Source organism: Pocillopora verrucosa, chromosome 7, assembly GCF_036669915.1.
Source record: "Pocillopora verrucosa isolate sample1 chromosome 7, ASM3666991v2, whole genome shotgun sequence".
In the NCBI taxonomy this organism is placed as follows: Eukaryota; Metazoa; Cnidaria; class Anthozoa; order Scleractinia; family Pocilloporidae; genus Pocillopora; species Pocillopora verrucosa.
Window position 1 is genome coordinate 24,478,622 of NC_089318.1, and position 27,265 is coordinate 24,505,886.

At 38.8% G+C, this 27,265-nt stretch overlaps 4 protein-coding genes and 1 pseudogene across 4 annotated transcripts; 3 read left to right on the forward strand and 2 right to left on the reverse strand.

The window, feature by feature from the left end:
- Positions 1-568: 568 nt before the first annotated feature.
- On the reverse strand, positions 569-5,619 carry LOC131792145 (probable 2-ketogluconate reductase). Its single transcript, XM_059109518.2, has 3 exons — positions 5,165-5,619; positions 3,580-3,745; positions 569-2,636 (listed from the first exon to the last, which is right to left on the reverse strand). Exons 1-3 carry the CDS (start codon positions 5,582-5,584, stop codon positions 2,236-2,238), a joined length of 987 nt encoding a protein of 328 aa, XP_058965501.2. The 5' UTR covers positions 5,585-5,619; the 3' UTR covers positions 569-2,235.
- Positions 5,620-6,764: 1,145 nt separating this feature from the next.
- LOC136282292 (somatostatin receptor type 2-like) lies at positions 6,765-8,799 on the forward strand. Its single transcript, XM_066169737.1, has one exon. The coding sequence runs from the start codon at positions 6,776-6,778 to the stop codon at positions 7,667-7,669; it is 894 nt and encodes a 297-aa protein (XP_066025834.1). The 5' UTR covers positions 6,765-6,775; the 3' UTR covers positions 7,670-8,799.
- A 1,147-nt stretch (positions 8,800-9,946) lies between these two features.
- On the forward strand, positions 9,947-14,402 carry LOC131792161 (uncharacterized). Its single transcript, XM_059109535.2, has 5 exons — positions 9,947-10,264; positions 12,491-12,518; positions 13,065-13,295; positions 13,748-13,860; positions 14,145-14,402. The coding sequence occupies exons 1-5, from the start codon at positions 10,127-10,129 to the stop codon at positions 14,301-14,303; spliced, it is 669 nt and encodes a 222-aa protein (XP_058965518.2). The 5' UTR covers positions 9,947-10,126; the 3' UTR covers positions 14,304-14,402.
- A 138-nt stretch (positions 14,403-14,540) lies between these two features.
- On the forward strand, positions 14,541-19,589 carry LOC131792196 (uncharacterized; annotated as a pseudogene).
- LOC131792195 (mediator of RNA polymerase II transcription subunit 17-like) lies at positions 19,021-27,241 on the reverse strand. The gene is given in 18 exon segments (XM_066169408.1): positions 19,021-19,454; positions 20,068-20,216; positions 20,324-20,438; positions 20,755-20,892; positions 21,356-21,412; positions 21,897-22,099; positions 22,689-22,760; positions 22,897-22,968; positions 23,951-24,057; positions 25,050-25,241; positions 25,464-25,504; positions 25,506-25,687; positions 26,205-26,255; positions 26,257-26,297; positions 26,300-26,340; positions 26,634-26,798; positions 27,145-27,209; positions 27,212-27,241. Coding segments are annotated over 18 exon segments (1,929 nt in total). The 3' UTR covers positions 19,021-19,246.
- Between the last annotated feature and the right edge of the window lie 24 nt (positions 27,242-27,265).

Here is a 27,265-nt window from a genome sequence, read left to right on the forward strand (position 1 = left end):
ATTTGTCAATCGCGGGTGCAGTGAAAAACAGAAATATATTTGTTAACCACCAAATGTCAGTCACATGGATACACAAATTTAGCAGTACTTGGATCTGGAGATTCAGATTAAACGTAAACTTGAGAGCCATCATAGTGGTATTCTTAATACTGATCGTCATATCTTCCATCTTCACCGTTTGATTGCCGCGGAAAACTGAATTAAATATTTTGGTGGCTTTCTGCCTCAGGGAAGACTCGCATTTAAAAAGCGACATCAAATTTTCTTGATTGACCTATTCTTTCCATTCGTGGCTTGTAAATTGAATATTGGTGAGGCTTGACCAAATTTGGTAAGATAAAAAATCGCCGGGCGAACTTGTCTCACTGAGCTGATAACAGATTTTTTCGCAAAATAACCAGAAATTTGTAAAGTGCGCCTGGGCCCTATTTAGTTATAGCATTATCTCAACGTCTAGAGATTCAATTTCATTTACATTAAACGATATACACTGACCTTATAGACCAAAGACAAACACTGGTAACGAGAACATAATGTACCTGAGGCAATGTTGCAGAAGTTCATCACTCATCGAACAAAGCTCTTTATAACAACATCAATCTTGCCTATACACTGTTATGAATTGTGAATTACAAACATTTCATTTGTTAACCTGAATTGCATTTACTGAGAGGAAAATGAATATAACAAAGACTGTTGTGAGGTATTTAGTTCTTTCCTAAAGAACCGATATGGGTCTCGGCAGAGACAGAAACAACAAACTACTTGAAGGGTTCTTCATGCGGAAAATTTTTTAGGATTGATATTTTTGTGGTTTTCCTTTCCTTGATTGAAGTTTCAAGCGTGATGTGTCGTTTCATTTCACAAGCACTGCAAAGCCGGGCATTTGCGGATCACACCTCAGTTTACAAAGTAAATCATAAAAAACAAGTCACATAGACTCTGCATTTGAGTTCAGTGAAGAGCAATTATCCAACATCTATTCCTTCCACTTGTATACATTAGTATATACTGAAGCTGTAGATAGCGTCGAAAGCGCGTTCCGATTGGCAAATCAAACTTCGAATATCCTTTTCTATTCACCTCCGAGCAACTCGCGTGTGTTTTGAGCCCGAAAATATTGTAACAGTTGCAGGAATAAAGGAGTTGACATCATATTTTTGTTCTATATTATCTCACTGTTTTGATATATACCAATGAAGAAATGTAAAATGGTTTCCGTGTTTACATAGCCTGATGTAAACACTTGGGAGGTTGGGAGAACACGAGATAAGCGTAGGAAACCACGACGCGAAGCGGAGTGGTTTCCAGCTTATCGAGTGTGTTTCAGGCTATGTAAACACGGAAACAGTTTTACATTTCTTTTATAAAATAACTAATGAAGGAGGAACGAAAACCGTGTTTACATATGCTCATGTAAAATGGTTTTAAGGCCGATTAGAGCGTGCGTACTATTTGAATTATTTTATAAAACAACACCTCAACTCAGTGTCGTTGGCTAGCGGTGGATATTTACCCCGCCGCTTTGCGGTTCGGTATTATCAACCACTAGACACTTCAGCTTCGATGAGCAGTTATTAACTATCGACTTTTAACTCAGTTCGTTCTCCTAAAAAAATTACTAGCATTTAGATTGAATAAAACATATCTCTCAGGATGAAGAAAATTGATCACTGGTGGAGGAAATAGGCATAAAGTGTATGGGAACTTAATTGATATCATAGAACGTGAATTTTCAGTCCACACCATGCTGATTTATTCGCTGTCCTGCCGGTATCCAAATGCCCTCTAAAAAGAAGTTACAGACACAGCAAAGTTACAGACCGAGATTAAATCTCTACCGTCAAGGTGCTAATTAATGAACACAGAGTGTCACCGAATACTGCTATTATCTGAATAAAGCTAACAAATAATATAATTACATATGCATAAATATTCCGGATTTATTATTCAGGCGTGAGAGACTAGCATGTCCTGTATTCATGATGAGTGTTTTCAAAGCGAAGCGAAAGGAGTCAAGAATGAGTGCAGGAAACTGGCCTCGGGGGAGTCAGTCGGTTGTTGACGTCCACGACGGCGACAAAACTACGTTGAACGAAGTATAAGTAGCACTCAACAACCCATTGAATACTACATCGACTTTAACAGTTCAGTGAATAATTATTTTCCAACAACCATTCCTTTACTAGTGTACACTTACGACTACGAACTCCGTCCCTCCTTCCTGAAAGCTCTCTAATTAAACCTAAAGGGCAACTTCTCTCCATTCAAGCCAGCTTTAAGATTCATTAAAACCACCTCCATCATTTTCATTCTTGTGTAGACAGTTGCTGATCCCATATGCGGCGTAATGATAACATTAGGTAGTTTTAATAACGGATGGTCTCTAGGCAGGGGCTCGGGATCTGTGACGTCCATCGCAGCAGCTCTTATTACTCCGCTCTGCAGCGCTTCGCTCAGGTCAGTTTGATTGACGATTCCTCCACGTGCGATGTTAACAAGTGTCGCTGTTGATTTCATCAGAGCTAACTCCCTTGCTGTTATCAGGTTTGCTGTTTCTTTAGTAAGAGGAGTGCATAGCACTACAAAGTCTGACTGACAGAGCAGCTCGTCTAGAGTGTTGCAGTATTGAGCACCTGTAAAGAGGTGGTAAACAGAAGTTCGAGAAGTGTTTGATGGAAAATCAGCTGGACACGGTTTGTCAACCTAAAGTTGCATAGACTGGTAGACTGCATTCCAGTGGTTTACTTGGATCAAGGGCCTCAATGAACCGACATCGTACCGCGTATGGAAAGCTCCGGTTTTAAAGCGCCGAACTGCCGTGGGGGGTTCAATCCCTACACCGGACCAGCACTTAAGGTCTGAAAATAACTGAGGAGAAAGTGCTGCCTTTGCTATGGCATCCGCAAATGGTTAGAAATTCTAGTCTTATGGATTAAGGACGATAAACTGTAGGCCCGTCTTCTTCATCTTCTCTGAACTGGTTAGCAGGGAACGTTAAAGAGCCCTCACACTCCTCGCAAGAGGAAGGGGATGTAGCTCTCGGTGTTGTGATCTAGCCTTGTCAGTTTTTTTAACAGGCCCTCATCTAAACCAGCTTTAAAAGTAAACAGGGCCAGCCTGTATAAAAATAAAGACAAGTTCCTGCAGTTGTCGCTTCTTCTTTGACTTATGCCCCATTCACACCAAAGCTTAAACATGTTTAAAAGTTGTTTTGTTAAACACAGTTTAATTTTTTTTTTCTTCATAGAAACTATTTAGCCGAATATTTTTGACTTGAATGTAGCACATTGGAAATGCAAGTTAGCAAGTACTTGAATCCAATGGAAAATCAAGTTTTTCAGTTCTCTGTTTATAATTTTCATTCAATGAAAACCAGTTTAACAAAACATGTTTTGCTGGTGTGAATGGGGTATTAGTTGCTGTTATCAGTTTAAAATGACAAGTCACCCTGTTCATCTTTTACACAAATAAGTCCTCCCCCCTTAACAAATACTTCAGAACAAGTAATTTAAGACCTCACTCCTCTTAAGGGAGCTGCAGCGACGCTACTTCATAAACATTTACTTGTAATCTTACCAAATTTCTTCTCCTCGATTTCACGTCTGTTTCTGTTGTGGTACACAATTCTCATGTCAAATCCATTAGCTCGTTTAGCCACAGCACTTCCAATCCCGCCCATACCAACAATTCCAATGGTTGATCCGGTCACCCTCCTGCCGTAATAACCATGCAAGTAAGAGATCTATGACAAGAGTAAGATAAGATACACCAAAAAGTTAGTTGTTTTTCATCAATTATGACGACTATTCGACAACCAAAATTAATGGTGGTGAGTTCTCGGCAACCACCCCCGTGGCCTTCGATGCCAGTTCCCGTTTTATAGGCAACAAAATGGTGTCGAAGAGAAACGTGATGCTAACAGATACATGGAGTCTCCGTTTCTAGTCTGGAATTAGGTGCAGTTGTTGACTGTGTTTTTTTCAGAGCGAGTATATAACCCAAAATAAAGAAGGTATTAACAATAAATGTATAATTTGGACTTGTTTTGCGTTTCTTTTTTGAAAAGCATAATTTAAGAAAAAGTAGCTTGATTTCCAAAACCGAGAAAGCAAAGCATAATTTGGAAAAAATCCGAGCAATGCTAGGAGTATAATAAGCTACTTTAACTGTTACCAGTACAACCTATAAAAGCCAATCCACCTCCCCCTCCCCCCCCCCCCGCCTTCATCAACCCCAGAGACCTCTCAATACTCAATATTTTAATCAAATCGAATCGCTCGCATCTAGGGTTCCCTTAGTTTCTTCCGCTCGAGAAAAAGCTTTGGTTTAGAATATAAATATGGAGACGAAATTAAGGGGAATGCTTGAGCTTAGATTGCAGTGCAGGCGCCTTATTAAAGCAAGTTAACGTTAAAAGCTCACGATCATTTATTCGACCGGCAACGTTTGATTTTGAGTTAGAGTGGACGGTGGGAGGGAGAGGACGAAGAAAATCCGCGAAGACGGCGTTTTTTCAATTGTCCCACCCCCTCCCCCCCGTTCCCTTTGACCATCGCTCACCCCACTGGTACATTGTCTTTCTCTCCCCAGCCTTCTGCCGCCGTAAAAATTGAAGATCGCAGCTATAATTTTCAACAACAAAATACTGAGGAGTCGCTCGTCAAAACTACGCCAGCTCTGCAGGCTCGCTTGCGTTTTTCAAATTTTGATTGGGAGTAAACGAAATTTTCCTTTTTCATCACAGATGTATTATTAATAGAAGTGTAATACAAAACATACGTAAAGTACATATTAAGTCACTATTCATTCAACAATGTACATTTAATTTAATTTTATTGTTTTTGAGGGAATTCAGTAAGTTAGATTAATCATATTTTTCATAGTATGCAGATTTATCCATAGGTATTTCTTTTTGCCATCCAAGTATGTTTTTTGTGAATTTAGAAAGCCTGCTCGTTCGATTCCGCTAACTGTCACGCAAATCACGCAGCTCAAGTGTAACCGTACCCTCCCCCCAAGGAGAAACGGCTACACGTACTTAGCAATCACGAAACCTCCTGACTGAACAGAGGCTTACATGAGCTTACAATAATATACCATTTTGAAAAAAAACCCTGAAAATCAGTTATTGATCGTTCCCTTTATCAAAATTAAAACTGACCTGTTTAGTTTCGGGACTTTTAGAAATTTTGTCTCCTTCCACTATATTTCTCGCGGAAGCCATTAACAGAGCGAATGCCATGTCTGCTGTACAATCTGACAAAACTCCAGGAGTGTTTCCCACAGCAATTCCACGTTCAGAGGCTGCCACTACATCAACATTATCCACACCAGCACCAAAATTACTGATGACTTTGAGATTAGGAAAGCAATCCATCAACTCTCCGCTTATTTTACAATATGTTTTTGTGTAAAGCACCATTCCTGCAACTCTTCGAGTACTTTCTTCGCTCATTTGAAAAACTTCGCTAGGACTGGCGACGATCATATCGATGTCAGCTTCATCTACCATTTTTTGAAGTTCAGGTGGCAGTATGATAGCAGGAAAACGAACAACGACAGGTCTCGAGTTTGCTTCCATTACGAACGACGCGAACAAAGAATATATCTTCACGATGCAAGAAACCGCGTGGCGTGACATAATTCTTGCGTGACTCCGACCGTGACTCCGCTTATATTGGTGCTGTGTTGTGCGTGACAACGAAAAAATATAAGCAGGTGATGACAAACGACCGCTTTCTTATTAGCTATGAATAAATGATTTTCATCTCGATAATTTCTTTCTTAGAAAGGCACCCAAAGAGAAGGTTAAATTTGATGTTTTTGGCTGGAACTCGAAAACAAACAATTACACAATGCAAACCTGATCGCTTCCCCAGCAGCGAAACCCATAAACTTAAGAACAGTGCCTCAGAGGCTCTATCTCTAAGCTTTTAGGAGACTCGCGTAACTTGGTTATGAATTTATGGTTCATGTGTGAAACATTCTTCAGACTGCCAGGACTTTCTTACAGATCTAACGTTTTAGACAGTAATGCAAATAAAAATCAGGAGCAAGTGATAAAAATATGTAGATGAACTGCCTAATCAGTTAAATCATACAGAACAAAAATTTCACCTCATTTCTTTTTTCCTTTGCTTTCTTGTATGTTCGTCTTTCCCCTGTTTTATTTTGTTTTTACTAGGGGGGGAGGAGGGGGCAAAGCCACATAAACTTTCATGTTTGAACAGGAGCTCAAGAGCTCGTGGTTTGAAGCATGATGCAAGGATAGATGCAAGTTAATTGTTAACGATTGATTAAATTGAACCATTAAGTAATGGAAATCAATTTACTTAGCGAGTTCTTCTGTCAAGTTCTGAAAAGAAAAAAGCGAAACAAAATAAAACAAATCCGTGAGCCTATAGCCAACATTCGACCACCATTTATTATGATTTTTTTTGTTTAAACCTCCCAAAAACCTTCAAGACTAGTTTTTAAAGCACTGGAAAGCAGAAATGTACGACATCTAAGAAATCCCAGCCACAACTATGACGTCACAGATGAAGCAACTCTGTGCTAAAACGCGTTTCAGCATTTTCGCTTTCATTCGTGTAGCTTCCTGATTGAATCTAGTACAGTTTAGCCGTGTATTGAGTTATATCAAAGGACAGATATCGAAATATTTCTTGCTGCATTTCAAGCAGCCTTGCAGGCCTTGCTGTCAGCTGTTATTACAGTCTCTGAAGAACTTGAGTGATTGAAGGCGTGTGGAAGGACAACTTTCACTTGCATCATGAATCATTCATCAAATGAATCCCATTTAGATGATTGTCTCCTACCAGTTTCTCACATAATTGCGTTAATTCCAATTAACATTTTGTCAAGTGTCGTGGGAACCATCGGAAACTCTCTGGTGATCGCTACAGTTTACACCAACAAGAGTTTACAGATTATTCCCAACTTCTGGTTGGCGAGTATGGCTGTGGCCGATTTGATGGTCACTGCTTTGGGTCAGCCGCTGCTCATAGCTTTCTGGGGGCTTCATGTAAATCGCGAATGTAACGAGCCGGTGTCCGAAACATTTCGTGTTGTTGGGAACATGTCGTGCTCAGCTTCGGTTCTCCACTTGTGTTTTATCAGTATCGATCGCTGTCTCCTTATTGTCCGACCAGTTCAAAGCAAAGCGATCCGAACACTGAAGAGGTTCAAGTTAGCGTTACTTATCGCCTGGATTTTTCCGGTTATCTATGGTGTTTTGCGAATGTCAGTGATCAAGAAAGCAACTTCTTATTTCACCGTCATTGCTGCGGCCATCTGTTATTTAACCATCATTTGCTGCTACACATTGATCATTTTTAAAGTTTGGAACCGTGACGTTGTTCATAGTCACGCAAGACAGAGTGCCTCACAATTGGTTGAACGTCGCGTGACAGTCACGGTTGCTATTGTTGTCATAGTCTTCACAATTTGTTGGATTCCACTGATGTACCTTCGCAGCGCCTATGCCCAAAGTAATGTTGGAGTGGCATACAACTGGGCGAGAACACTAGCTTTGAGTAATTCTGCAATGAATCCGTGGATATATTGTTTTCGTATGGAAGCATTCCTTACGAATTACAAACGACTTTTGAAGTGTGGCTTTGGAAACAATAAGCGTGACGGAAGCGCTCAGTGTGAAGTTAATTAAGCGATAACAGTCCAGTAAATCGTTTTAATGTAAATTTTATAATTGTCAGTTGCCTGATTACAATGTATTAACGTGGCCAACATTCTTAATGGTCTTAATATAGCATTCGGGTTAAGTCCTAACGGTAGAATTTATTTTGATGATTATAAGCGGGTTGGTTCGTTGTTCTTTGATGAATGGAGGCCAGACATAGTAGGTGTCGTTGTGTCTAACATCAAGGATTTCTGCCAAACATTTCAGCAGTTAAAAAAAGAAGAGAAAAAAAAATAAAGCAGATATTGTTCGACTTTCCGTGGCTAATTCAGCTTTTCATCCGAGCGATTTTTTTTTGCCGGCATTTTTTTAGTATTTTTTTTAGTGATGTTTCGCAAAATAAAAATTTACATATTGGTAATGAATTCCTAAAAAAATCGAAAATGGAATTTAACGAACAAAAATTTTCTTTCTTTCTGGCATTCATGTGCTGAGCCTGGTTACACTAGTTTGTGTGTAAACATTAAAATGTGAGCCAATATTTCGTCTGCCATAGTTTTCCTTTTTCAGGATGTGGTTTTCATTTCTCTTTCCCTTTTTCTGGTTTTCTGAAGCATATCACTGATTCATTGCTAGGGGAGTTCAAAATAAACTATCTCTATAAAATCGATACTCGCATTAAGCACACAGATTAAGGAAATATCGACAAAGATTGTTAGCGAAGGCACCGACCCGATGTACATCAGATTAATATCAGGCAGAAACAGAGGCGACATAAAATAACAATATCAGTTGTTGTTGACACTTAATTTTTTATTGACCACTGAGTTTGAAAATTCAGCGGAAACAGCTTTGAATAATAATATCACTTACGGCCGCAGTAGGAAAAATAAAAGACTCTCAGCGATCAATACAAAGGAAAAAACAATGAGATGATATAGAGTGTTTACGTTAATTCCTTTTATCTTTTAGTTCAATTTACTGCTTCTAGGATCGAGATAACAAAACGAAAATGAATTGCAAAGATACTAGACAAATTAGGAAAGACTTGTGAACATTCACAATTAAAAAGACAAAAACCAAAAATTATTTTAAAAATTACATATATTTTAATTCCACTTAGTCGAGGTTGTGCCCTTTGGGTCAAGGAGATAATTCCTGAATTTTAAGCATTTGTAATATGTCCTAAAATTAAATAAAAACTGAGGTGAACAGCGTTGACTTGCTAGCGGTAACATCTTTGCACGAGAGCTGTATGGGCCTTTTTTTCGAATACCTGATACTGTAATTGAAAATTTTTTTAATCAGAAGAAAAGCTTTCTTTAGATAACAATTTATATTTTCTGCTTTGAAATGTCTCGTTATTCATGGTGCTTTTTCGAGAATAATTAATCGAAACCGCGAACGCTTCTGTGACTCGCCCTTTTAAATAAGTTGAAACCACAGATGATTGCGGTACGCTGAAAGAAAAGTGTGCAATTACTAGCGCATCATTCAAAAACACCGCATCGCTTAAGAAGTCCTATTTACCAAACAGACGAGGGTTACGAAAGAATATACTATTTAAATACTTTCTTCATGTGGAAAAATGAATGAGTTGCACATTCCTAACTTCTGTGCAACCGACATCACTGGCACAGTCGGCTGCGCGCACAAAACAAGGTCAATTCAAGGCTTAACTTACAGTAAAAACCTAAAGGAAGCTATAATCTTGAAGCACTTCACAACTGCCGGATGAAAGTCACTCATCCTTATGTATCATTTAATGTTACGTTTTCTCGTTGTACGAAACAATAATTAATCGAAATTACTAGATCAGATATTGCTTGAGACGGCTTCTTCAGTTTTTGTTGCCGACGAAAATAAAGAAAACACGGTATATTGTGTTCAAGAGCATTTAACTTAAGCCGGCCAAGGCAATATAATGAAGTGAGTGATATTTAGCATGAAGCTACAGTATCCAAACAGACATAGAGATATCCCTAATGATAGGTAGATAAATACAGATGTTTTTAAAAAAAAACCATTTTCCTTTGTTTTGAAAATCGAGCACAAAATATTTTGATATTACTTCTTTCAAAGACCATTGAAAAGTTCTCAAAAATTGAAATATAATTTCTTTGAGTGATTAAGTTCGCAATTTAAGTCAAGGAAGCTTAAGATAACATCCAATGGCATCCAAAATGAGCTGAATACTCGTTTAAGGAACCCAACAAAAGACACAATAATATAAGACATTTACGTTTTAACCAATCGAATCGCAGCATTGAAAATAATGCAATTTGTGTACTTCCTCACCATGAATTAACCCATTAGCCTGCAGCTATATGAACTGAGCCATTCCTTAAAGCATTCGCTGACAAACTAGGAAGCAACCGGTTAAAACACCCACATTAACCGCCGTCCTAAGACCAGTCGATTCGTGGAATTGACAATATTTCAGGCCGTAGACGATCTTTTATCTCCGTTCTGCTAGAAATCACAATGTCGCTGTTATATTTCTTTCAAACAAGCCTCGAGTACCATGGGATAACTTCAAAAGAGCTTTATCAACTATGGTTCAAGCACGCTCAAGCTGCTTTTAAGATGTACGAACAAGGAATTATGAAATATGCCTTCAAGGTAGGAGCAGAGTACGATTTATATACATAATACCAGTTGATAGTCGCTTTATACGATGATTATACCATAGCACATTAATCTTAAGGGATTAACAAAGAAACTACATTCTTTGCGTCCCAACACAAAGGATCTTATTTCAACAGTGTCTGTAGATGCCACTCTCGAAATATTCTCGTGACAATACAAGAAGATATTCTAAATATAAACGGACATTGTTATGGAATACATTTAAACTTGATCGCCGCAACATTATGCCTGTAGATCTTTGTTTTGGCAACAGTAAATTGAATTTTGATATCTGATTTTAACGAAGTTCGTTCCACCTGTATTGCCCAGGCGATAAGCTTTGAATCAGCGTGCGTCAGCAGACGCTACCGGGCGATAAGAGACAATAGTTTATAGCGGCCATGAACAAAATATTCACCGATAGATTCTCGGGAAGACTGCATTATACTTTTCAAGTATGTGTGGAATGTAGTTAGACATCAAACAAGAAGGGCGAGTTCGAGCCTCTCTCCATTTTTTGGGGGTAAGAATGGAAAAAAAAATTCCGCTGAATGGTGGCTACTTGACACAGATGAGACAACTGGGGGCGAATCATTTCGCGTTTGAATAAATGATGACTACTCTGTTCCACTGAAGACAATTCACGAGCTCAGTAGTCTCTAATCTGCTCGCGCTGTAGCTTTGTGTGGATATCACAAAAATTCTAGAATGGAGAGGTAAAGCAGTGACAATGTAAGGAAGCTCCTGCTACCGACAGAAGTCATTTTGCCGAAAGCCTCATTAACGTCTCTGTTCCGTACCAAATGTAAGGTTTGACATGAATAAAATTTTCAAAATTGCCAAAACTGCGGACTCGAGACGCCAAAATTTGGTGAATTTTCCAGATATCAATCAACATCCGCACTTGAAGTGACAATAGATAGATTAACATCTAAGTCACATCTCAATAGAGTGTCAATTCAACATGCACGAATCAAAAAATTTCTCCGAAGCGCCTTTTTTTTTGAGCAACTGAAATTGTGTTTCTTTCGACCATTTCCGTTTCCCTACTGAGCCAAAGGGGCATGGTTATTTCATGTTTGTGAGGTTTTTAAAATTGTTTCATTTGCGGAAAAGTTATTTTGAGAACGGAAAGGTCAAGAACCTGGTTTGCTGCTTAAATATTTCTGACGCACAGCATTATATGTCATTATTGACGGGTAGCAACCAAAATTCTATGTATGGAGAGGATAAGACAATTAGTGAATCTCGTACCCAGATCCTACCATGTAACGATAACTTGCAACCACGAAAGGTCTGGTACGAGATAACATATAGTATTTGCAACGGATTAGAGAGGAGCCATCTATCAGGTTAAGGGAACCGATCATTATTTATCACCAGGGATTGTCGGTAGATTTTGAAAATGTCACGTTAAAATTATCTTAATTCCCCCCCCCCAGGTTCTATAATATTCTTTGCAACCCCCCCCCCCCATGACAATAAACTGTCAGTCAGTTTTCTGATGTGCCTCCTTAATATTCGATTGGTGACGACCGCTCCCCCTCCGCTCCCCTTGAAAACTAAGAGATACCCATCCTCCACCCTCCTCCTCCTCCCTCCTCCACCAACCTCCTCCTCCCCTCCTCCTCCCCCACCCTTCTCCTCCCCCCTCCTCCACCACCCTCCTCCTCCCCCCTCCTCCACCACCCTCCTCCTCCCCCCTCCTCCACCACCCTCCTCCTCCAGCCCCTCCTAGCTCCTCCGCCCCCTCCTCCACCGCCTGGCCCCCTCCTCCAGAAAGCTAGCTTTAACTGATTTGTGTTGCTTTGCTTAAGACAGATCACTGAGCCAGTGAATATTCAACAAGACACATTTTTGCGAAGTGAATCTTGCTTATTACGTTCTTGACCTGCTAGATCGTGGGCCGAGTTTCACCTGGTGAGCCGAGACGGTAGAAACGTGTTGTGTTGGATCCGGGGGTTAAGCTTCGAGAGTTCCGTCTTCTCCCACCCCACAGCTGGTTTTTTACCTCCTGTCTGAAACCAAAATTCTTCTGAAGACAGGGCTTCAACCGCGTGTTTATTACTTTGATACCTCTTTATAAAAGTTTCGACCCCCTACTAAAAGAATTCCTGTTTCCGCCCCTGTAGTGAATCGGAAAGTACTTCTAACAGCACTTGATGATATCTTTAACAACTTGACTGGTTTTCCATTCATTTCCGTCTCTTCACTTTATAGATAGCTGGAGAAAGAAAAGTTCTTGGAGGTAATAAAATTAAATCTCAATCAATTAGATAAACCGTTTTCATGCCACACATAACAAAGTAAAGAACCTCAATATCGTGTGTTAAAGCTATCCATTTTTAATTAGCGATGGGGAAACGGAGGGCTCATTAGAGTATCGGGTAGAGGTAGCGGGCCTCTTGTATCTGTCGCTCGATTCCGGAGAGCTATATCATCAGAAAATGTATGCTTTATCATGAATTGAAAAATTACTTGTAGTTTTGCCCGCAGTTTGTGTTTAGTCACTGTCTTTTTCTCCAAAATAATTTTAGAAACGCTATCTGGACAATTCAGAAAAGGGTTGGCAAAAACGCGATTTCTTCTTTCGTATTTTTGGTCTCCATAAGATTTTAAATCTATTCAATGCCAAAAAAAAATCAAATAAAATGATGGAACAAGTCAGTTTGCTCCGGCTGTTTCTTGATTTATTGCTGCATTGTTTAATTGCACATAATGATAAAACATCATTAAAAACGGAAGACAAGAACTGACTCTAAGGGCATGCTTTTGCCTTCTGTTTTTTATTTAGTGATGTCAGTGGAGTCACCTTCAGTACTGGACACTTGCTTTGTCGAGCTTCCTCTTTACCAGGCTATTGGAGATCAGTTACACTCGACATTTACCCCGTTGAGACCATACGAAGGATTTGCGACAGATGTGAGCGATAGAATTGGGAACGGAGAAAAATACGGGAATGAAAAGTCCACCTTAAAGAACGGCCTCTTCTACATCCTGACGTTTACTGTGGAATACGACCTTAGTAAGATATATGTGATATAGAGGATACTTAATGACCGCTGGTGCATACGAATTTTATCTTCCAGTGTTTAAATTATCTCTCACGAGTGTGCGAGGCGAACGAGTGAGAGATATAACCAACTCGAGATAAAACCGAATCCACCAGTGGACTTGTAAGTTCTGTTTATCATATAGATAATGATTGGGTATATACATTGAAGACAATCTTGAAAGACATTATAATAGAGCGCCGAATGCAGGGATTATCTGTACGTAAACTCGGCTCGTTGGGTTGGTTAGGGCGTTGTTGCAATGGGCAGGCAGATGTTGTCTCATAATGCCATGGACCTCGCGGTCATATGAGTCACCAATTTCGGTTCGAGCTACATTTTAGGCTTTATCCGAATCAGATGAATCCTTATAATCAATTTCTCTCACCTTTTCTCGTCTCCTTTTATTTCATCTTTTCCAAAGCCATGACACAACAGGACTTGTTTGCTGTCTGGGCTGAGGAGGCTAAAGAGGCTCTCAAGGCAAAAAAGTCTGGAATCATCCTGGACTTGTGGAAAGTGGTGGCGGAACGTAAAGTAACTATCACTTTAAACTGATACCGTACAAAGCGAGTACTCAATTAAACATTTAACTAATCTATTGTTTTCACTTGTGGCTGTGTGATAATGCCCAATATTATCACAGCGCGAACAACCCATTCAGTTTTGTGATGGTTTTAGATCAGTTTTGTGAACTCAGGTCTTCATAAACGTTAAGGCCGCCTAAGGAACATTTCACTTGCTTCAGCACAAATGATGTGCATAAGCACATAGAAAATCACCAAAATTTCATCAAACATTCCTTATGATATGTTTTTCAGGTTATAGCCGTTGTCTGTGTGGATGATCCGACTGATGTTGACAGAATGTCACTGGACTTACCAGTCATGAAAAAGATGGGAAGCAAAGTCCATATAGATTGCAAGTCGATACGGCCGATAGAGGAATGGGCCAAAGATCTACAAAAGCTAGCAGAATAACAAGCATGTAATAGGGCTATCGGATTGTAAACCATTCTCGCACTGAATTGAATTTAGAACGTGGTTAATGATGTATTAAACTATTAAGAAAAATTCAGAGCTCTAAGATACTTAATATAGTTGTATTAACAGATTTAAGATGTCAAATGACGAATTCATCTGCATTCGCGGCCAGCCATGGAAAGCAAGAAGGGTTGTCAATGTTTCTTAGATACATACGACATGAATGGTTAAGAATGCGAAAAAACTTTGGCAGATTTCAGGTAAATCGAATACAAAATTAAAATTCTACGCTTTCGCTGTTTCAAGTGTTTATGATGTTAGCGACCCTTAAATTCTAAAATTCCTCCGGCTATAAGAGGGGCATATCAGGGACTCAGGGAATGGGATGGAGAGAGACACTGGGAACGAGACTAAATAATTTCATCTATAAAGAGATCCTTATGGTCTTTTGCATCTATTCATAGTAAGCAGATTTTCGTTTGTAGGCAAAACTCCAAAGAATGGAATTTCACCGCTGCTTTCTAGACCGTTCTAGATTTTGAAAGCTAAGTCTAATCCTTAATCTCAGACATTTCCTCTCGCCTGGATGGTTGGACAGAAGCAAAGACCATTTCTATTTTCCTAACGCTCGTCGATGATCAATTTTGAATCAGTTTTGATTGTCGTTGACGTCGGCAATGCATCGACGATAGTTTCAGCTTGCTATGTTTTCTTAGATGATTGGTAAAAGAAGGAAGGCGGCTCAGACGTTAGAGACATATAAAAACAATTATTGAGAGGGTTAAGTACCAGATACCCCCGATGGACATCATTAGGGTTATATCCACGCGGCCGTTTTAATACTGAGAGAGCAAAACAGGGCCATTGCAGAAAAATTAAAAATAACATGAAACAAAAGAAAGAAAGCCGAAAAATACGACTTATCTCTGTGGTCAAGAATTAATGGAATTCGATTCCATGTAAGTTCATGTTAGGCGCCATCTGTAGTTGTTCATTATCATATTGTCCCCACTAGTAGAGGAATTTTTGCTTAGCCTTTCATCTGACTCCTTTTAATTGCTTCGAGTTCATTTATATTTTAGCTGACGTAACGAGCACATTTGAATCACGTTTTTCTCCGAGTTCGCGTATTGAACCGTTTTCAATTAAAAAACTGAGTAGTCCACATCTTCTGGTCTAACGCGCACAGTGCCTGGTGCTGTGCGTATCGAGAGTATTAGGAAAAAGCGATTCACTTTGCACAACATAAACCAGAGGAGATTGATATCTTGTATTACTCCAAATAATACACTTTGCTCTGAGCCGACTAAACTAACTTTTGCACGTAAAATCCAATAGGCTTTTCTTCGACGCACTTGACCCCGTTTACGTCACTGCGCGTTCCGAGAAATAAACTTACATTGCTGCTAAGCACGTAGCTGAAAAGTTCCCTATTTTTTTAAAGCCTAAGTTGAGCTACAGAACACATTTAGCGTTAACTTCTGATTTCTTTCAACTCGCAATCAGCGACAATCCGCCGGTATGTCAATCAATTTAACTAATGATGCTAACTACAGAAAAATTCATTAATTATCCCTGTCAGTTGATTTGCGTAATTTGAATATGTTAGCATCTTTTGTAGGAGAAAATATTGCAGTTCAATACAGCGAATTTTATGGAATAAAGTTAATACCAAAGTACCAAACAGAAGTTGTACGGGAGTTCCTGAAAACTACGCTGTTCTTGCGTTCAATAGCGTTTGGTTCTAAAATGAGCTTACTGTACTTAATAAAGTTTACCATTGAGTACAAACGAATACCACAAGAACAATTATCAAAACTTGGGCAGCAGAAGCAGAAGTGGCACTAAAAGCGAAGGAGAAGGGAAAAATACTACAGATATGGAAGGTAGGAATGTATTTTTTGAAACATCTGAGTCGTTCATCTTTACTGACCGGCTGCTGTTTTTCAAATTTTTCCAAAAAGACCAAAAGGTCTTAGTAATTAACCACAAATTTATCACAACAAAGAAAACTCAGACCTTCCATGACCTCGGGTCCGTACAAGTTTGGGACAATACAGCTTTAGTCTCTGGAAATAATAGCCTATAATGAATCATTGGAAAATGCCTCTCTGTGTCAGGGAATTACAATACTTCTGATGAAAAAAATACTATTTGAACAATAATATCTGAATGTGTCTATCGAACCGAAATCATTCATGCGAGTCGTCGTGCCTTGAGCGTGAACCAAATCTTGTTGAGTTTGATCAAATAAAATCAGCTCAGAACAAGCCATCGGCATTGCGACTTTTTTGTTTGAGCACGACAAAGACAAATAAGAGTGTCATTGGTAACACCAAAGATCTGTGGATATTTAGGAGTTACTCGGGCAAAAATCGGTTTCTTTAGCTTCTCGGTCTCTTAGTTAAAAGGCAGTAAAAGGTGTCAGTTTCGGGACATTGAAATAAAATTTCACATATTTCAAATCGGAGAAGAATGCGACGCAAACTGTCAAAAGTTGTCTCAAGTTATATATGAAAAGGGTACATAGCTATGTTTTATCACTCCTTTTTGCCATTTGACGTAAACAAGAGATTAAATTTTATAATATTTTGATGTAAATGATTGTTTTGGTTTAACACTTTCAGTTGGTGGGAGAGCGCAAAGTATTTTGTGGTAAGTGAAGAAAATAAACTCACTGAAGAAAATTGGTTTAAAATTTAACTTCCAGTAAGTGAACGCTCCCTCGAAATTTTAATCTGTTTCCAGTTATGAAAGCAGAGAATCCAGATGAAATCGATAGGCTGTCATTTCATTTGCCAATGTTTAAGGAGATGGGTGATCAGGTACAAATGGAGGTGACACCCCTCAGACCTTACGCGGGACTAGCAACAGATATAAGTAAAAGAGTTAATAATGGGGATGAAACGGTGTTTGAAGACATACCTACTGTACCGAAAGCAGGACTTTTCTACTGGATAACGTTTATTATAGAATATCCAGGTAAGATTGGAAGGCCATCACATTAGTTACCTCGTCGTAAACTACAAAAATATTATTCGTCTTTTCAGTGACTTCATTTCATTAAGCATGTGTTTCATTGTTAAAATACCATTATTTTTTTTTAATCCCATCACACCAATGCACAATGCTTCGTCTTTTAATGGCTTACAAGAGCCTAGCAACGAGTTCTCTGTGGCACACTAGTGGAGCATTGGAGCGCTTCTGAGAGAGAATCCTTCAGGAGTAGTTCATCAAATAAAAGTATTTTCTGCGAGTTTTACATTTCGCTGAATTCTGTTTCATTGATGCAGGTAAGACGCAAGACGAGTTGTTGGCCGTTTGGTTACAGGAGGCCAAAGCTGCTTTAGGAGGAAAGAAAAGCGGGAAGGTGGTCGACTTGTGGAAGGTGGTAGGAGAAAGAAAGGTAAGCAAAGTATTCACACAAATCCATACTTCACGATGCATCCTGTTCTTTGATAGAAGAAAACAACGACGAAAACAATAGTTTACCTTTGGGACTAAGGCATGTGTTAACTTACGCATCTCACGTCTCATGCATCTCACTTCTCACGCATCTCAACGTCATCACGCACTCACAGAAAAAACTTTCCCGCCTAAATTAGCTTTTGACTAACAGAATATTTTGAACGTTTTGAAAATGACATCGTGGCTCGTTTCCACTCCCCAGCCTCATTCTTTTGGTCTTTGTTCGAGGTAGAAAGAAGGATGTATTTCTTTGCTTGGTCCGTTGAAAAAGTGTTTTTAATAAAATTTGAGTTGGCTGGCGTCTAAATTGATTTGGTGATTCTAGTTGATACATTCGGATAAAACAGTAATGACATCCGAATCGTTGATTCAATCCATATTGGTAAGTCTTTCCCTACAACCAAACAGATCTAATTTGGTTGATGCTGCCAATGATCGATGTGATATCGTGGCCCCTTTTGGTAACAGTCTTTCTAAAATGGTTCAAATTGTGCGATCAGTGTCCAGTTAAAAGATGATGTTTTCAGTGAGTGACACAGGCCAAGGCATACTCTGAGTAAAAGAACTCCAAGTGCGCGCTCCTAATAGGTGTGGAACCTACGACCCTCCGATGAGTACTTCGAATGCTCTACCAACGAGTAATAGGAGACTAGTGGCAGGCTGGGCTGTTTAAGTGTTCAGTAGTTTTCAAGCGCCTTTGAAGTAAGTAAATGATAGTCTGCGCATGTTTCTTATAGTTTATGAACTTTCTGGTGTTGTAGGTATACATCCTGTTATGTGTGGAGAGTCCGTACGAAGTGGATCGTATTTCGTTTGACCTGCCCATGATGAGGCAGATGGGAGACTGTGTACACATGGAAGTCAAGTCGGTCAGGCCTTATGAAGCCTTGCATGATGACCTGAAGAAAATGGCGGCTAGATAACTTGACAATTGGTGTTTATTTTGGCTTTGACAACTGCAATGATTGGCTTCGTTGTGCCACAAGCAAGGAAGGGGTGGGGAGAGGGGGTTAAAATCACCAATTACATCAACCCTTCATGAAATTTTCATGTGTGGTACCTCAGTATGTCATTTTTTCTAACAGCTACTCTGGGTGGGCCAAAGGGCGCGTAATATTTCTCTCGTTCTAGTACTCAAAGGAGTTTATACCATAAGTTTCCTTCGACCAAAAAGTTGCCATCAGGTCATCCGCCTTACGAGCAAATATCCTATATGTTTCACTTTATCACAACATCAATGCAAGACTTTAATGACTTAACTTTTGTTATAATTATACTTCACTGTACATAATCAAAAGTCAATTATCAGATCATGAACAGAAAATACCAGGTGATTCACTCTTGATGCTTAGCATGGAGACTTCTAAGCATAAATAAGACCCTGATTACAAGTTTATCAGCTACCATGATCTTCCTTTTGTTATTGGTCACTTATTGTAGCTATAAACAAGTACTAAATATATACTCAGATATCAGTACATTTCAATAGCTAACAGTAAGAATATTTTTTGCACAAAAGTTCTTCCTGGCATTTTTGACCAGTGCACCTCCATAAAATCTCCCCCCAGGCACCCCCAGTTCATGTCGCCTAGTAACTCGGGCGCCACGCCATTAGGGAGCTGAGGGCGCCTGACCAAAACGCTCACACCGCTGGCTGGTCCTGTGCGGACTGCGACAGCTCTGAAAAAAATTTATCAATAACGTAATTATTCAGTGGTTTCAAAAGTGTTCATTCCATTTAAATCAAAACGCAGGGGACAAAAAGACACTTCAAAAGAGATATCGAATTTTCAGGATTAAACTAAGTCTCGAATATCCGCGCCTCTTCAAGCTGGTGTCCGAGTTGTATACTCAGTAGCCTCCGAGGCCCGATTTCAATACGATCGCCCGAAGATCGCCCAAAGATCACCCGATCTTCCCGATCGTTTCAGTTTTCGAAATCACAAAGTCGCTCCAAGCAATCGTATGGAAAAAAAGTATGTGCAAACTTAAGTCTAGAGACTGTGGTAGCGTAATCACGCGGTCCCTGAGGTAACCATTTGGCATTTCTTTCCTTGTTAGCGCCCGAATGACTTCGGATTGTTTTGGAGGATGATATGGAAACTATAATTGGGGTCTCAGTAAAGTTGTAAGGACAACTTCGTTATTACGCCAAAGTACTTGTGTATGTGGCCGGCGCAAAATGATCTTTGGGTTGCCGCCACCGAACAACTTTTAATGACAACCCTGAGCTTGTTTCTTACTTTGTCAAATGTAAAACTACAACAAGCTGGGCGCAAATTTTAATTCTTACTTATTTCCATTTGGCGATTTCACCATCAGTCCACCCACGTGACCTTGCCTTTCTTTCGCCCCAGTGCCCACGTGACGACTACAATGGATCACGTGCCAGCCCAGGCTCTGCGCCAGAGACTTGGCCACTAATAAGCGATGATTGCAAACCTGCAGAAAGAGGAATTTGAATACATTGCAATTCAGCTCAACTACCAAAAGGACGATGATGTATTTGATTCACGAAGTGACAGTGACAAGCAAGTCTTCAAGCCAACCTGACTTAAGATGAAGTCTTCTAAATCCTGAGGGTGGGTGGGAAGGTCAACATTTTCTCCATCAGCACTCACTACACGAATTCCTCGTACTCCCACGCGTAACTGGAATGATGACCTGGACAAATACATTTCATGCAGCGTGATCAAAATCAGAATTCTTGTAACTGTTTTTCCTCAGTCGCGCGCAATCGCTTAGAGAGAGAATGGCTCACAATTGATTCTGGTGATCGTGTTTTGTGCGCGCTTTAATACCGTTTAGGAGCAGCGCAGAGAAAACGAACGGCGAAGTCGCTTGAGGTTTGAGACGCGGAGCAGCACTCAGAAACCACTTGCCTCGCAGGCGGGGCATACCCCTGACTTGATAACTTAGCCTCAGAATTAAATGGCATTCTCTGCACGCCAAAGTAATTATTAAGACGCCAATTACGTACCTAGCGAGATGTCCAACCTCTGGCGAAGTGATGTGAACAGTAGCTGATGTATTAGTGTCACTGCCTACAGTGCTCCAATGACATGTAATACAAGGATCATTCAGTCTGGACTTCAGATCATCAATCACCTCCACGGCCCTGCCGAAAAAATATCCAAATAATAGGCATCAAGACACAACGTGTAAAAAAAATATACTCTTTAGAATACATAGTATTTTTCGATGTTGGTTATTGTGGATTGTAACGGTTAAATGGCAATTGTACTTGTTGAAGCAATAAAACAACACGTAACCCTCTCAGTTCCAAGATCTATATACAAATTCTCCCGGTGTCTGCTATAAAATTTCTTACAATCTTAATACAGAGAATTTGGTTTGAAATCAAACAATGTCCCCTTGTGATGTTCTCCTTTCCTCAAATTCAATGAGAGGAGAAATTTCTTCCTTGTCATTCTTAAGTGTGAAAGAGTCTAGATGTTCTCTACAATGTTATGTTCGAATAATTACAGAAGGTATCAACGCTAATGTGGTTTGTCCTAATTTACAATCTGGTCAAGTGAAACAATCAAATTACACTTAAAATACAAGAGTGAAACTCATACCTTTTCTGAAGAACTTTGTGTCTTGAGACTTTTAGGACAGTTTCTAAAAGACTCTCACTGTAAGAGTGAAAGAAGACTTAGAAATCAAGCTTAGCACAAGCGCAAGAATATCAATCTTTTTAAACAAATATTTAATAAATTAAAAACATTGGTAAGTACGCATACATAACTTTAGGCTTGTTAAGAAAGGCCATGCAAAGCTCAGTACACTTGGCTGGGTGTGGTCAAAGAGTGAAAGAGAATGGTACTCTCCCTGGTCACTGTGCTGCGTTTTATATTACCAATGATATTATCAGTGTCTGTGTCTAACTGCTCTCTCACATATTTATTTACTTCAACATAACATGTTTTTGAAGGGTGTAATTGTGACAAAAAACAACTCCACTCTGAGCTCATAAAAGTGGTTGCAAAGGACTAGCATTCTAAGGCTATTCTAAGGCAAAGAACTTGCCCTCTGACCTACCTCTGGGGGGCTTTTAAACTGGTCTCAATGCACTTAAGACTAGCCAGTTTTAAAAAATTAATACTAAATTCTAAATACCTTTGTAGATTTGGTGCTACCTCAGCAGATGTTAGAGCTGATGCTCCAGCAAGACACAGCCTCTTGCTGCCCCCTTGCATGGGATATGCAGTAACAGGACGAGGTGTCTGCAATGACTGTGCCTTTAAGTGCTGCTTCCTGAGAAGCGAGTGAAGAGAATACTCAAGAGAGTAAGCACGAGGTGCTTTATCCTTATGCGCCACCTGAATAGGGACAGTACAATTTATATGTCTACATCAGAGCATTTCAAAGAAAATATGTAAACAAATAGAGGTAAAATTAGACTATTCAGACCCAGTAAAACTCAAGTCTTTGCTAAAGAGTTCAAAATCACATGGTCCAACAGAAAGGATTGCTCTAGCAAAGTGAAATAAAATTTTAAGAGCAGAGCCACAGCATATCATCTCTCTTCCGAGAGGTGCCCCAAGATCATTTCTTTGTAGAGCCTGTTGCCTTTTCAGCATTATTTTACTTCAATAGACAAGTCTGAGTGTGTTGCAAACACTTTAACTCCATAGATCTGATTGTTAATTCTCTCCTCTAGCTCCTCCATTTTTCCTTGTAAATTAGTTACAAGAATTTGTTGTTAGATCAAGATAACAACTTCTACCCAATAAGTTTGAGTATTCTCATTATCTGTTCCTGAATAACATATGACTATTATAGGGAAAAGTTCTATGTTAATTACTCAAAGGAGTGAAAGATTAATAAGTACACATGCTGCTGACTGGTGTCTATAATCCTACCAACATTCAAAATAAACATTAGGAAACGCATATTGGCAATTTCTACCTTAGAAGAGTTTTCTTCTGAACTGTTTTTCCGACAGCTGTATGTTATACAAAGATCTGTTCCTGGAAAAATCTATTATCAAAATAACTCAAATTAATTGCAATAATGTGAAAACTCTTCCTACTGATGAAACTAAAAGTTGTCTTGTTTTTTAAATTGGCCTCCCCACAGGAAAATTTGACATAACAGTTTAAAAAAGGAACCCTACCTCAGCTCTTATTTCATTGGCCATCACAAAGTGAGGTCGGTTTTCTTTAGTATTGTAAGCTCCTTGAGACAGCTGTTCATTAGAGAAACAGAGAAATAAGTGACACGCTGCATAAAATGTCTGTAATGATCATGTACATGTATACACATAAATGTTTACGGACACTTAACTCTAAAACTCCCAAGATCTCATTCGTAATTCTCCTTACTGCCTGCATATAGCTCTTGTGATGCTAGTTTGGAGAATTGGTATTGGATCAACTAATAATCCCGTAATTAATATTTTTTACTCTCATCACTTGTCTGCTATACTGTATTGATATTGTAAGGAGAAATTCTGTCTTGGTCACTCATGGGAGTTAAGGGTTTAACATATAATACTACCATCCATCAGGATCAAACTCCCAAAGGCTCATTTAAGTTGCGTTGTTCATAGTCTATATGATGTTTGACAATGCAAGAGCTTTTACTCATTAAGGAACATGTAAAAAATTCAAATACAAGATGTACTCTACTCAGTGTAATGTTGGAGGAGACAGTTTGCACTTGCTCAGGCCAAGGAAAATTAACTTGATAACTCAACTCTTGTGATATCTCATTCTTGTGAGATCTCTGATTTATACCAGAAACTGTCAGGATAAAAAAAGGAAAAAAATGGGGAGTACACCTGCAGACCACAGGCTGAAACCTCATTGGTCAGAGAAAAAAAACAAGAAGTGAACCAGAATACTCTACACAGCAACGATGTGGGTCTGAATGCAAAATACAAATTACTAGCCTTTGAATAGATTTGTACAGGACATGTACTACAGTTTCGCAGCTAATTTAAATTACACATTTTCTTAGAGGATCAATCTTTCTATGTTTTTTTATCTTGACAACTTAACAACTCATGTTTATCACTCTCCATTTGAAAAATACCAACTGGACTGTAGAAATGCTAGGAAACCATTGAACTGATTGTTTTGCACAACAAATTGTCTGCTTGCAGTTGAGTGTTTTTTTCTTCTTTTTGCAATTTAGATGATCAAAGTAGGTCCATACAATATTCCCACCTGCATAAATAACTCTTTGCAAAATAAGTTGGACTGAGCTGATTCCAGCTTCTGTTGCCATGATGGAATAACTGTTGGCATATTGTCATAGCAACCACTCATCAAACCTTACAGACACAAAAGAAAAGCAGATTACACACTTTCAGACATGCAAGAGGTTGTCTGATGAATTCTCAACTGTTGTGCTTGGGAAGCCAATACAGTAATAAACAAGCAGCCATTTGTCCCAAGAGTGGCAAAATTGATAATATTGTCATCATTGTTTTAGCATAGCAGGTCAAAGAAATCATCATCAGAAATCATCAGGTAGAGCAATCATTTTTCCAGGTCATCCTGGAATTTCAAGAATTCCAAGTAATGCTAGGAGGTTCTAAGAGCTACTACAGGTAGTAAATTTTATGGGTTACCAGCTGAAAACAAGTATGCTGCATCATGCAAGAGACTATGATGTTACATTGCTCAAGACTTGTGTGCACATTCATTAAATTTTCAAATCCCAATTTTGCTTTCTAGAATTGGATCACTCAACTGCAGTTATCAGCTCATATTCCAAGTCACCTTATATGGAAATTATGCATTACACAAACTGTTGCTGAGCTGAAAAAGGCTCCAAATACACAAGTATTCAAGATTCAATTAAATTTTAAAAAACAATTATCCTATTGGCACTTGTTAGATATGGGATTAGTAATAGCAAACTCAGTGTTATGCACCTCATATTTTGGTTCCAAATACACCTGCAATACCACTCCAGTACACTTAGTCGGTTAGCGGTATTTATTCATCATTTCACAGTTTATTCAGAATCAACATAATGACCAGCTCTCTTGGGCTTGTTAGCTCAGTTGGTAGAGCACTACACCAGTATTACAAAGGTCATGGGTTCAAATTCCATACTGGCCTGAATTTTTTTCAGGCTTTCTTTTCACTGTTGCTTAAGTAGTATTTATTACTGTGAAGATCACTTCAATATTCATTTCTTTATCCACAGTTCAAATATATGATTTTCATATATTTACAGTTAACTATTATTACAGAAGTGAAACAGCCAAAGTAAAACTACCTAATTATACATTGCCTAAACCAAACAAAGTACTACCTCTAACAGATGCAATCTGTAGATCTTTTCCAGACTCCACAATAGCCACTCTGATTTCTGCTGTTCCTTCCAAATCACTTCCAACAGTCACCTCCAAAGCTCTGTTGTCTGGGGTGGATTGTTCTGTTTTATCTTCAGCTATTGTAGCTTTGTTAACCTCAAACAATCCTGGATTTCTGAACTGTGAGCCAGCTATGAAAAGAAACACCCAAGTCTTTATTGCAAATATTAATCTTTGATTTCACCTCTTTGACCTCCTTCTCATTGGCTGTTTAGTAAACTGTGTATACAGAGAACACAAGTGCTGATCCCTACTGAGGGTGATTAAGAGGGTTAACACTGCTTACAAATAATGAAGTGGTATTTGCTACAAATATTGTGTAAACAGAAGTACGCATTCTTTGATTTTTTAACCTGAGCGATATGTCAAATCCCCCATTATAGAAGTGCCTGTTTTTTAACCTCCACCTCTTTATAAGCATCATAAGTTCAGAATGGAAATCTTTTGCGTTGCTCCCTAGGTGCCTTGATGTATTATCAGCTCTTTCTTTGACTGCATCTTCCATTCTCTGAGCTCCTCGTAGCAGAATATCAGCAGCATTACAAGACCCTGAACAACAATAGACAATGTTGAATTCCTTTGACAAAGAGTCTTATATGTCAAGCAATGCATATTATATTGACATTTAAATTACTTTTAGGCTAAAATTATGAAAACTGGTCAATTTGTTTCTTTTTTTCTCTTAGTTTTAAGAACAATAAAAACACCAGTATCTCTAAAACAAAGGAAAACACAAATAAAGTACAGCAGCTATAGTAGGAAATTGTTTGAACTTGAAACCATTCATAAACTACACTTTACGACACCAACACAAGCAAGAAGAACTAGCTGTGCAATTAAAGAAACTTGAAAACACTACAAGGACATGCTCACACAAAATTACACAAAAAGTGACATTCAAATCTTGAAAAAACTTGAATTAGGCCTTGTTCTTGTCTTTTATAGTATAACATGTGAGTAAATGCCTGCAATCTAACCAACAAAATAATTTAACTACTCTGGCTGGTTCCTCCAAAGTTAAAGGTCCAAGATCCACTCATAAGATGATTAAAATTCAGTTCCAGAGACATTTTCTGAGTAAATTCATTCCTAACCTTCTTTTTAGTGATCAAAGACAAAAGTGGCTTAGGAGTGGCTTGGTTTTGTGGAGACTGGGGTCAATACTAAATATTTCTTGTCTCGCACACATTCAGAACATCAGATAATACACAGACTTCAGTTAAGGACTTCCTGTTGAGAAACCAATCATTTGCATAATTTTTCCATTAAATATTTTCAATTATCAAGAGTGTCTTAAGATTTTTCCCGATAGAGGTTGTAGTCCAATCCCTCCACAAAAGTGATTAAAAATGCAACTTCTCTTCACTGTTCTCAATGTCATTCCGCATCTTATGATAATAGCAGCAGTCTGAATTATTGGTTGGAACTGCATTTTACAAGTAAATATAGAACAGATAGAGAATTTAATACCTTTATATTAGATATTTGAGTAGAATGGTAAACATATATTGAAAAATATTTACCTCAAGTTTTCCCTAACAGAATCCCACGGCCACAGAGAAGGTTGAAATGTTACCAATGATTTTTCATCATCTTCTTTCTCTACATCCTCTTTGTGCCCCTTTACATCTGATAAAAAGTCTATCTTGTGCGCTAGTTTGGCCAGCTTCTCTGACATGGAAAGCTGCCTGTAAGTGTTAACACATCCATATGAGCAGTAATTAATTTACTTCCCAATCCTTAGTCTCCACATCAACAAGTTCTAAACATCTTCTCTACTAAAATGACTCGAACGATGTGTATTGCTATATCAATCTGAGAGTTGATTGATCATAATAGTTAGATACCCCCTTCAAGAATATCGTTTTGATACCTCAAAAAGGTTTTTAAATGTATTACATAAACTCTTGCAGGAAAAAATGTGTGTACTTTTTCAAAGCTTTCTGACGGCCTATTGTTCCTGTGGAAATCTTGTCAAATCAGAATCAGAGAGCCAAACTTTGAATTACTGAAATTCTAACGAACAGCACTTACGGTACATATTTTTCTTGTCCATCCCTAGAGATCTCTTCCACTTCACGATCAAGCAGACTTTCAATCCGCCGATGTTTACGGCAAGACCAGACGCCATCTTGAAAAAATACAGACTTCAACC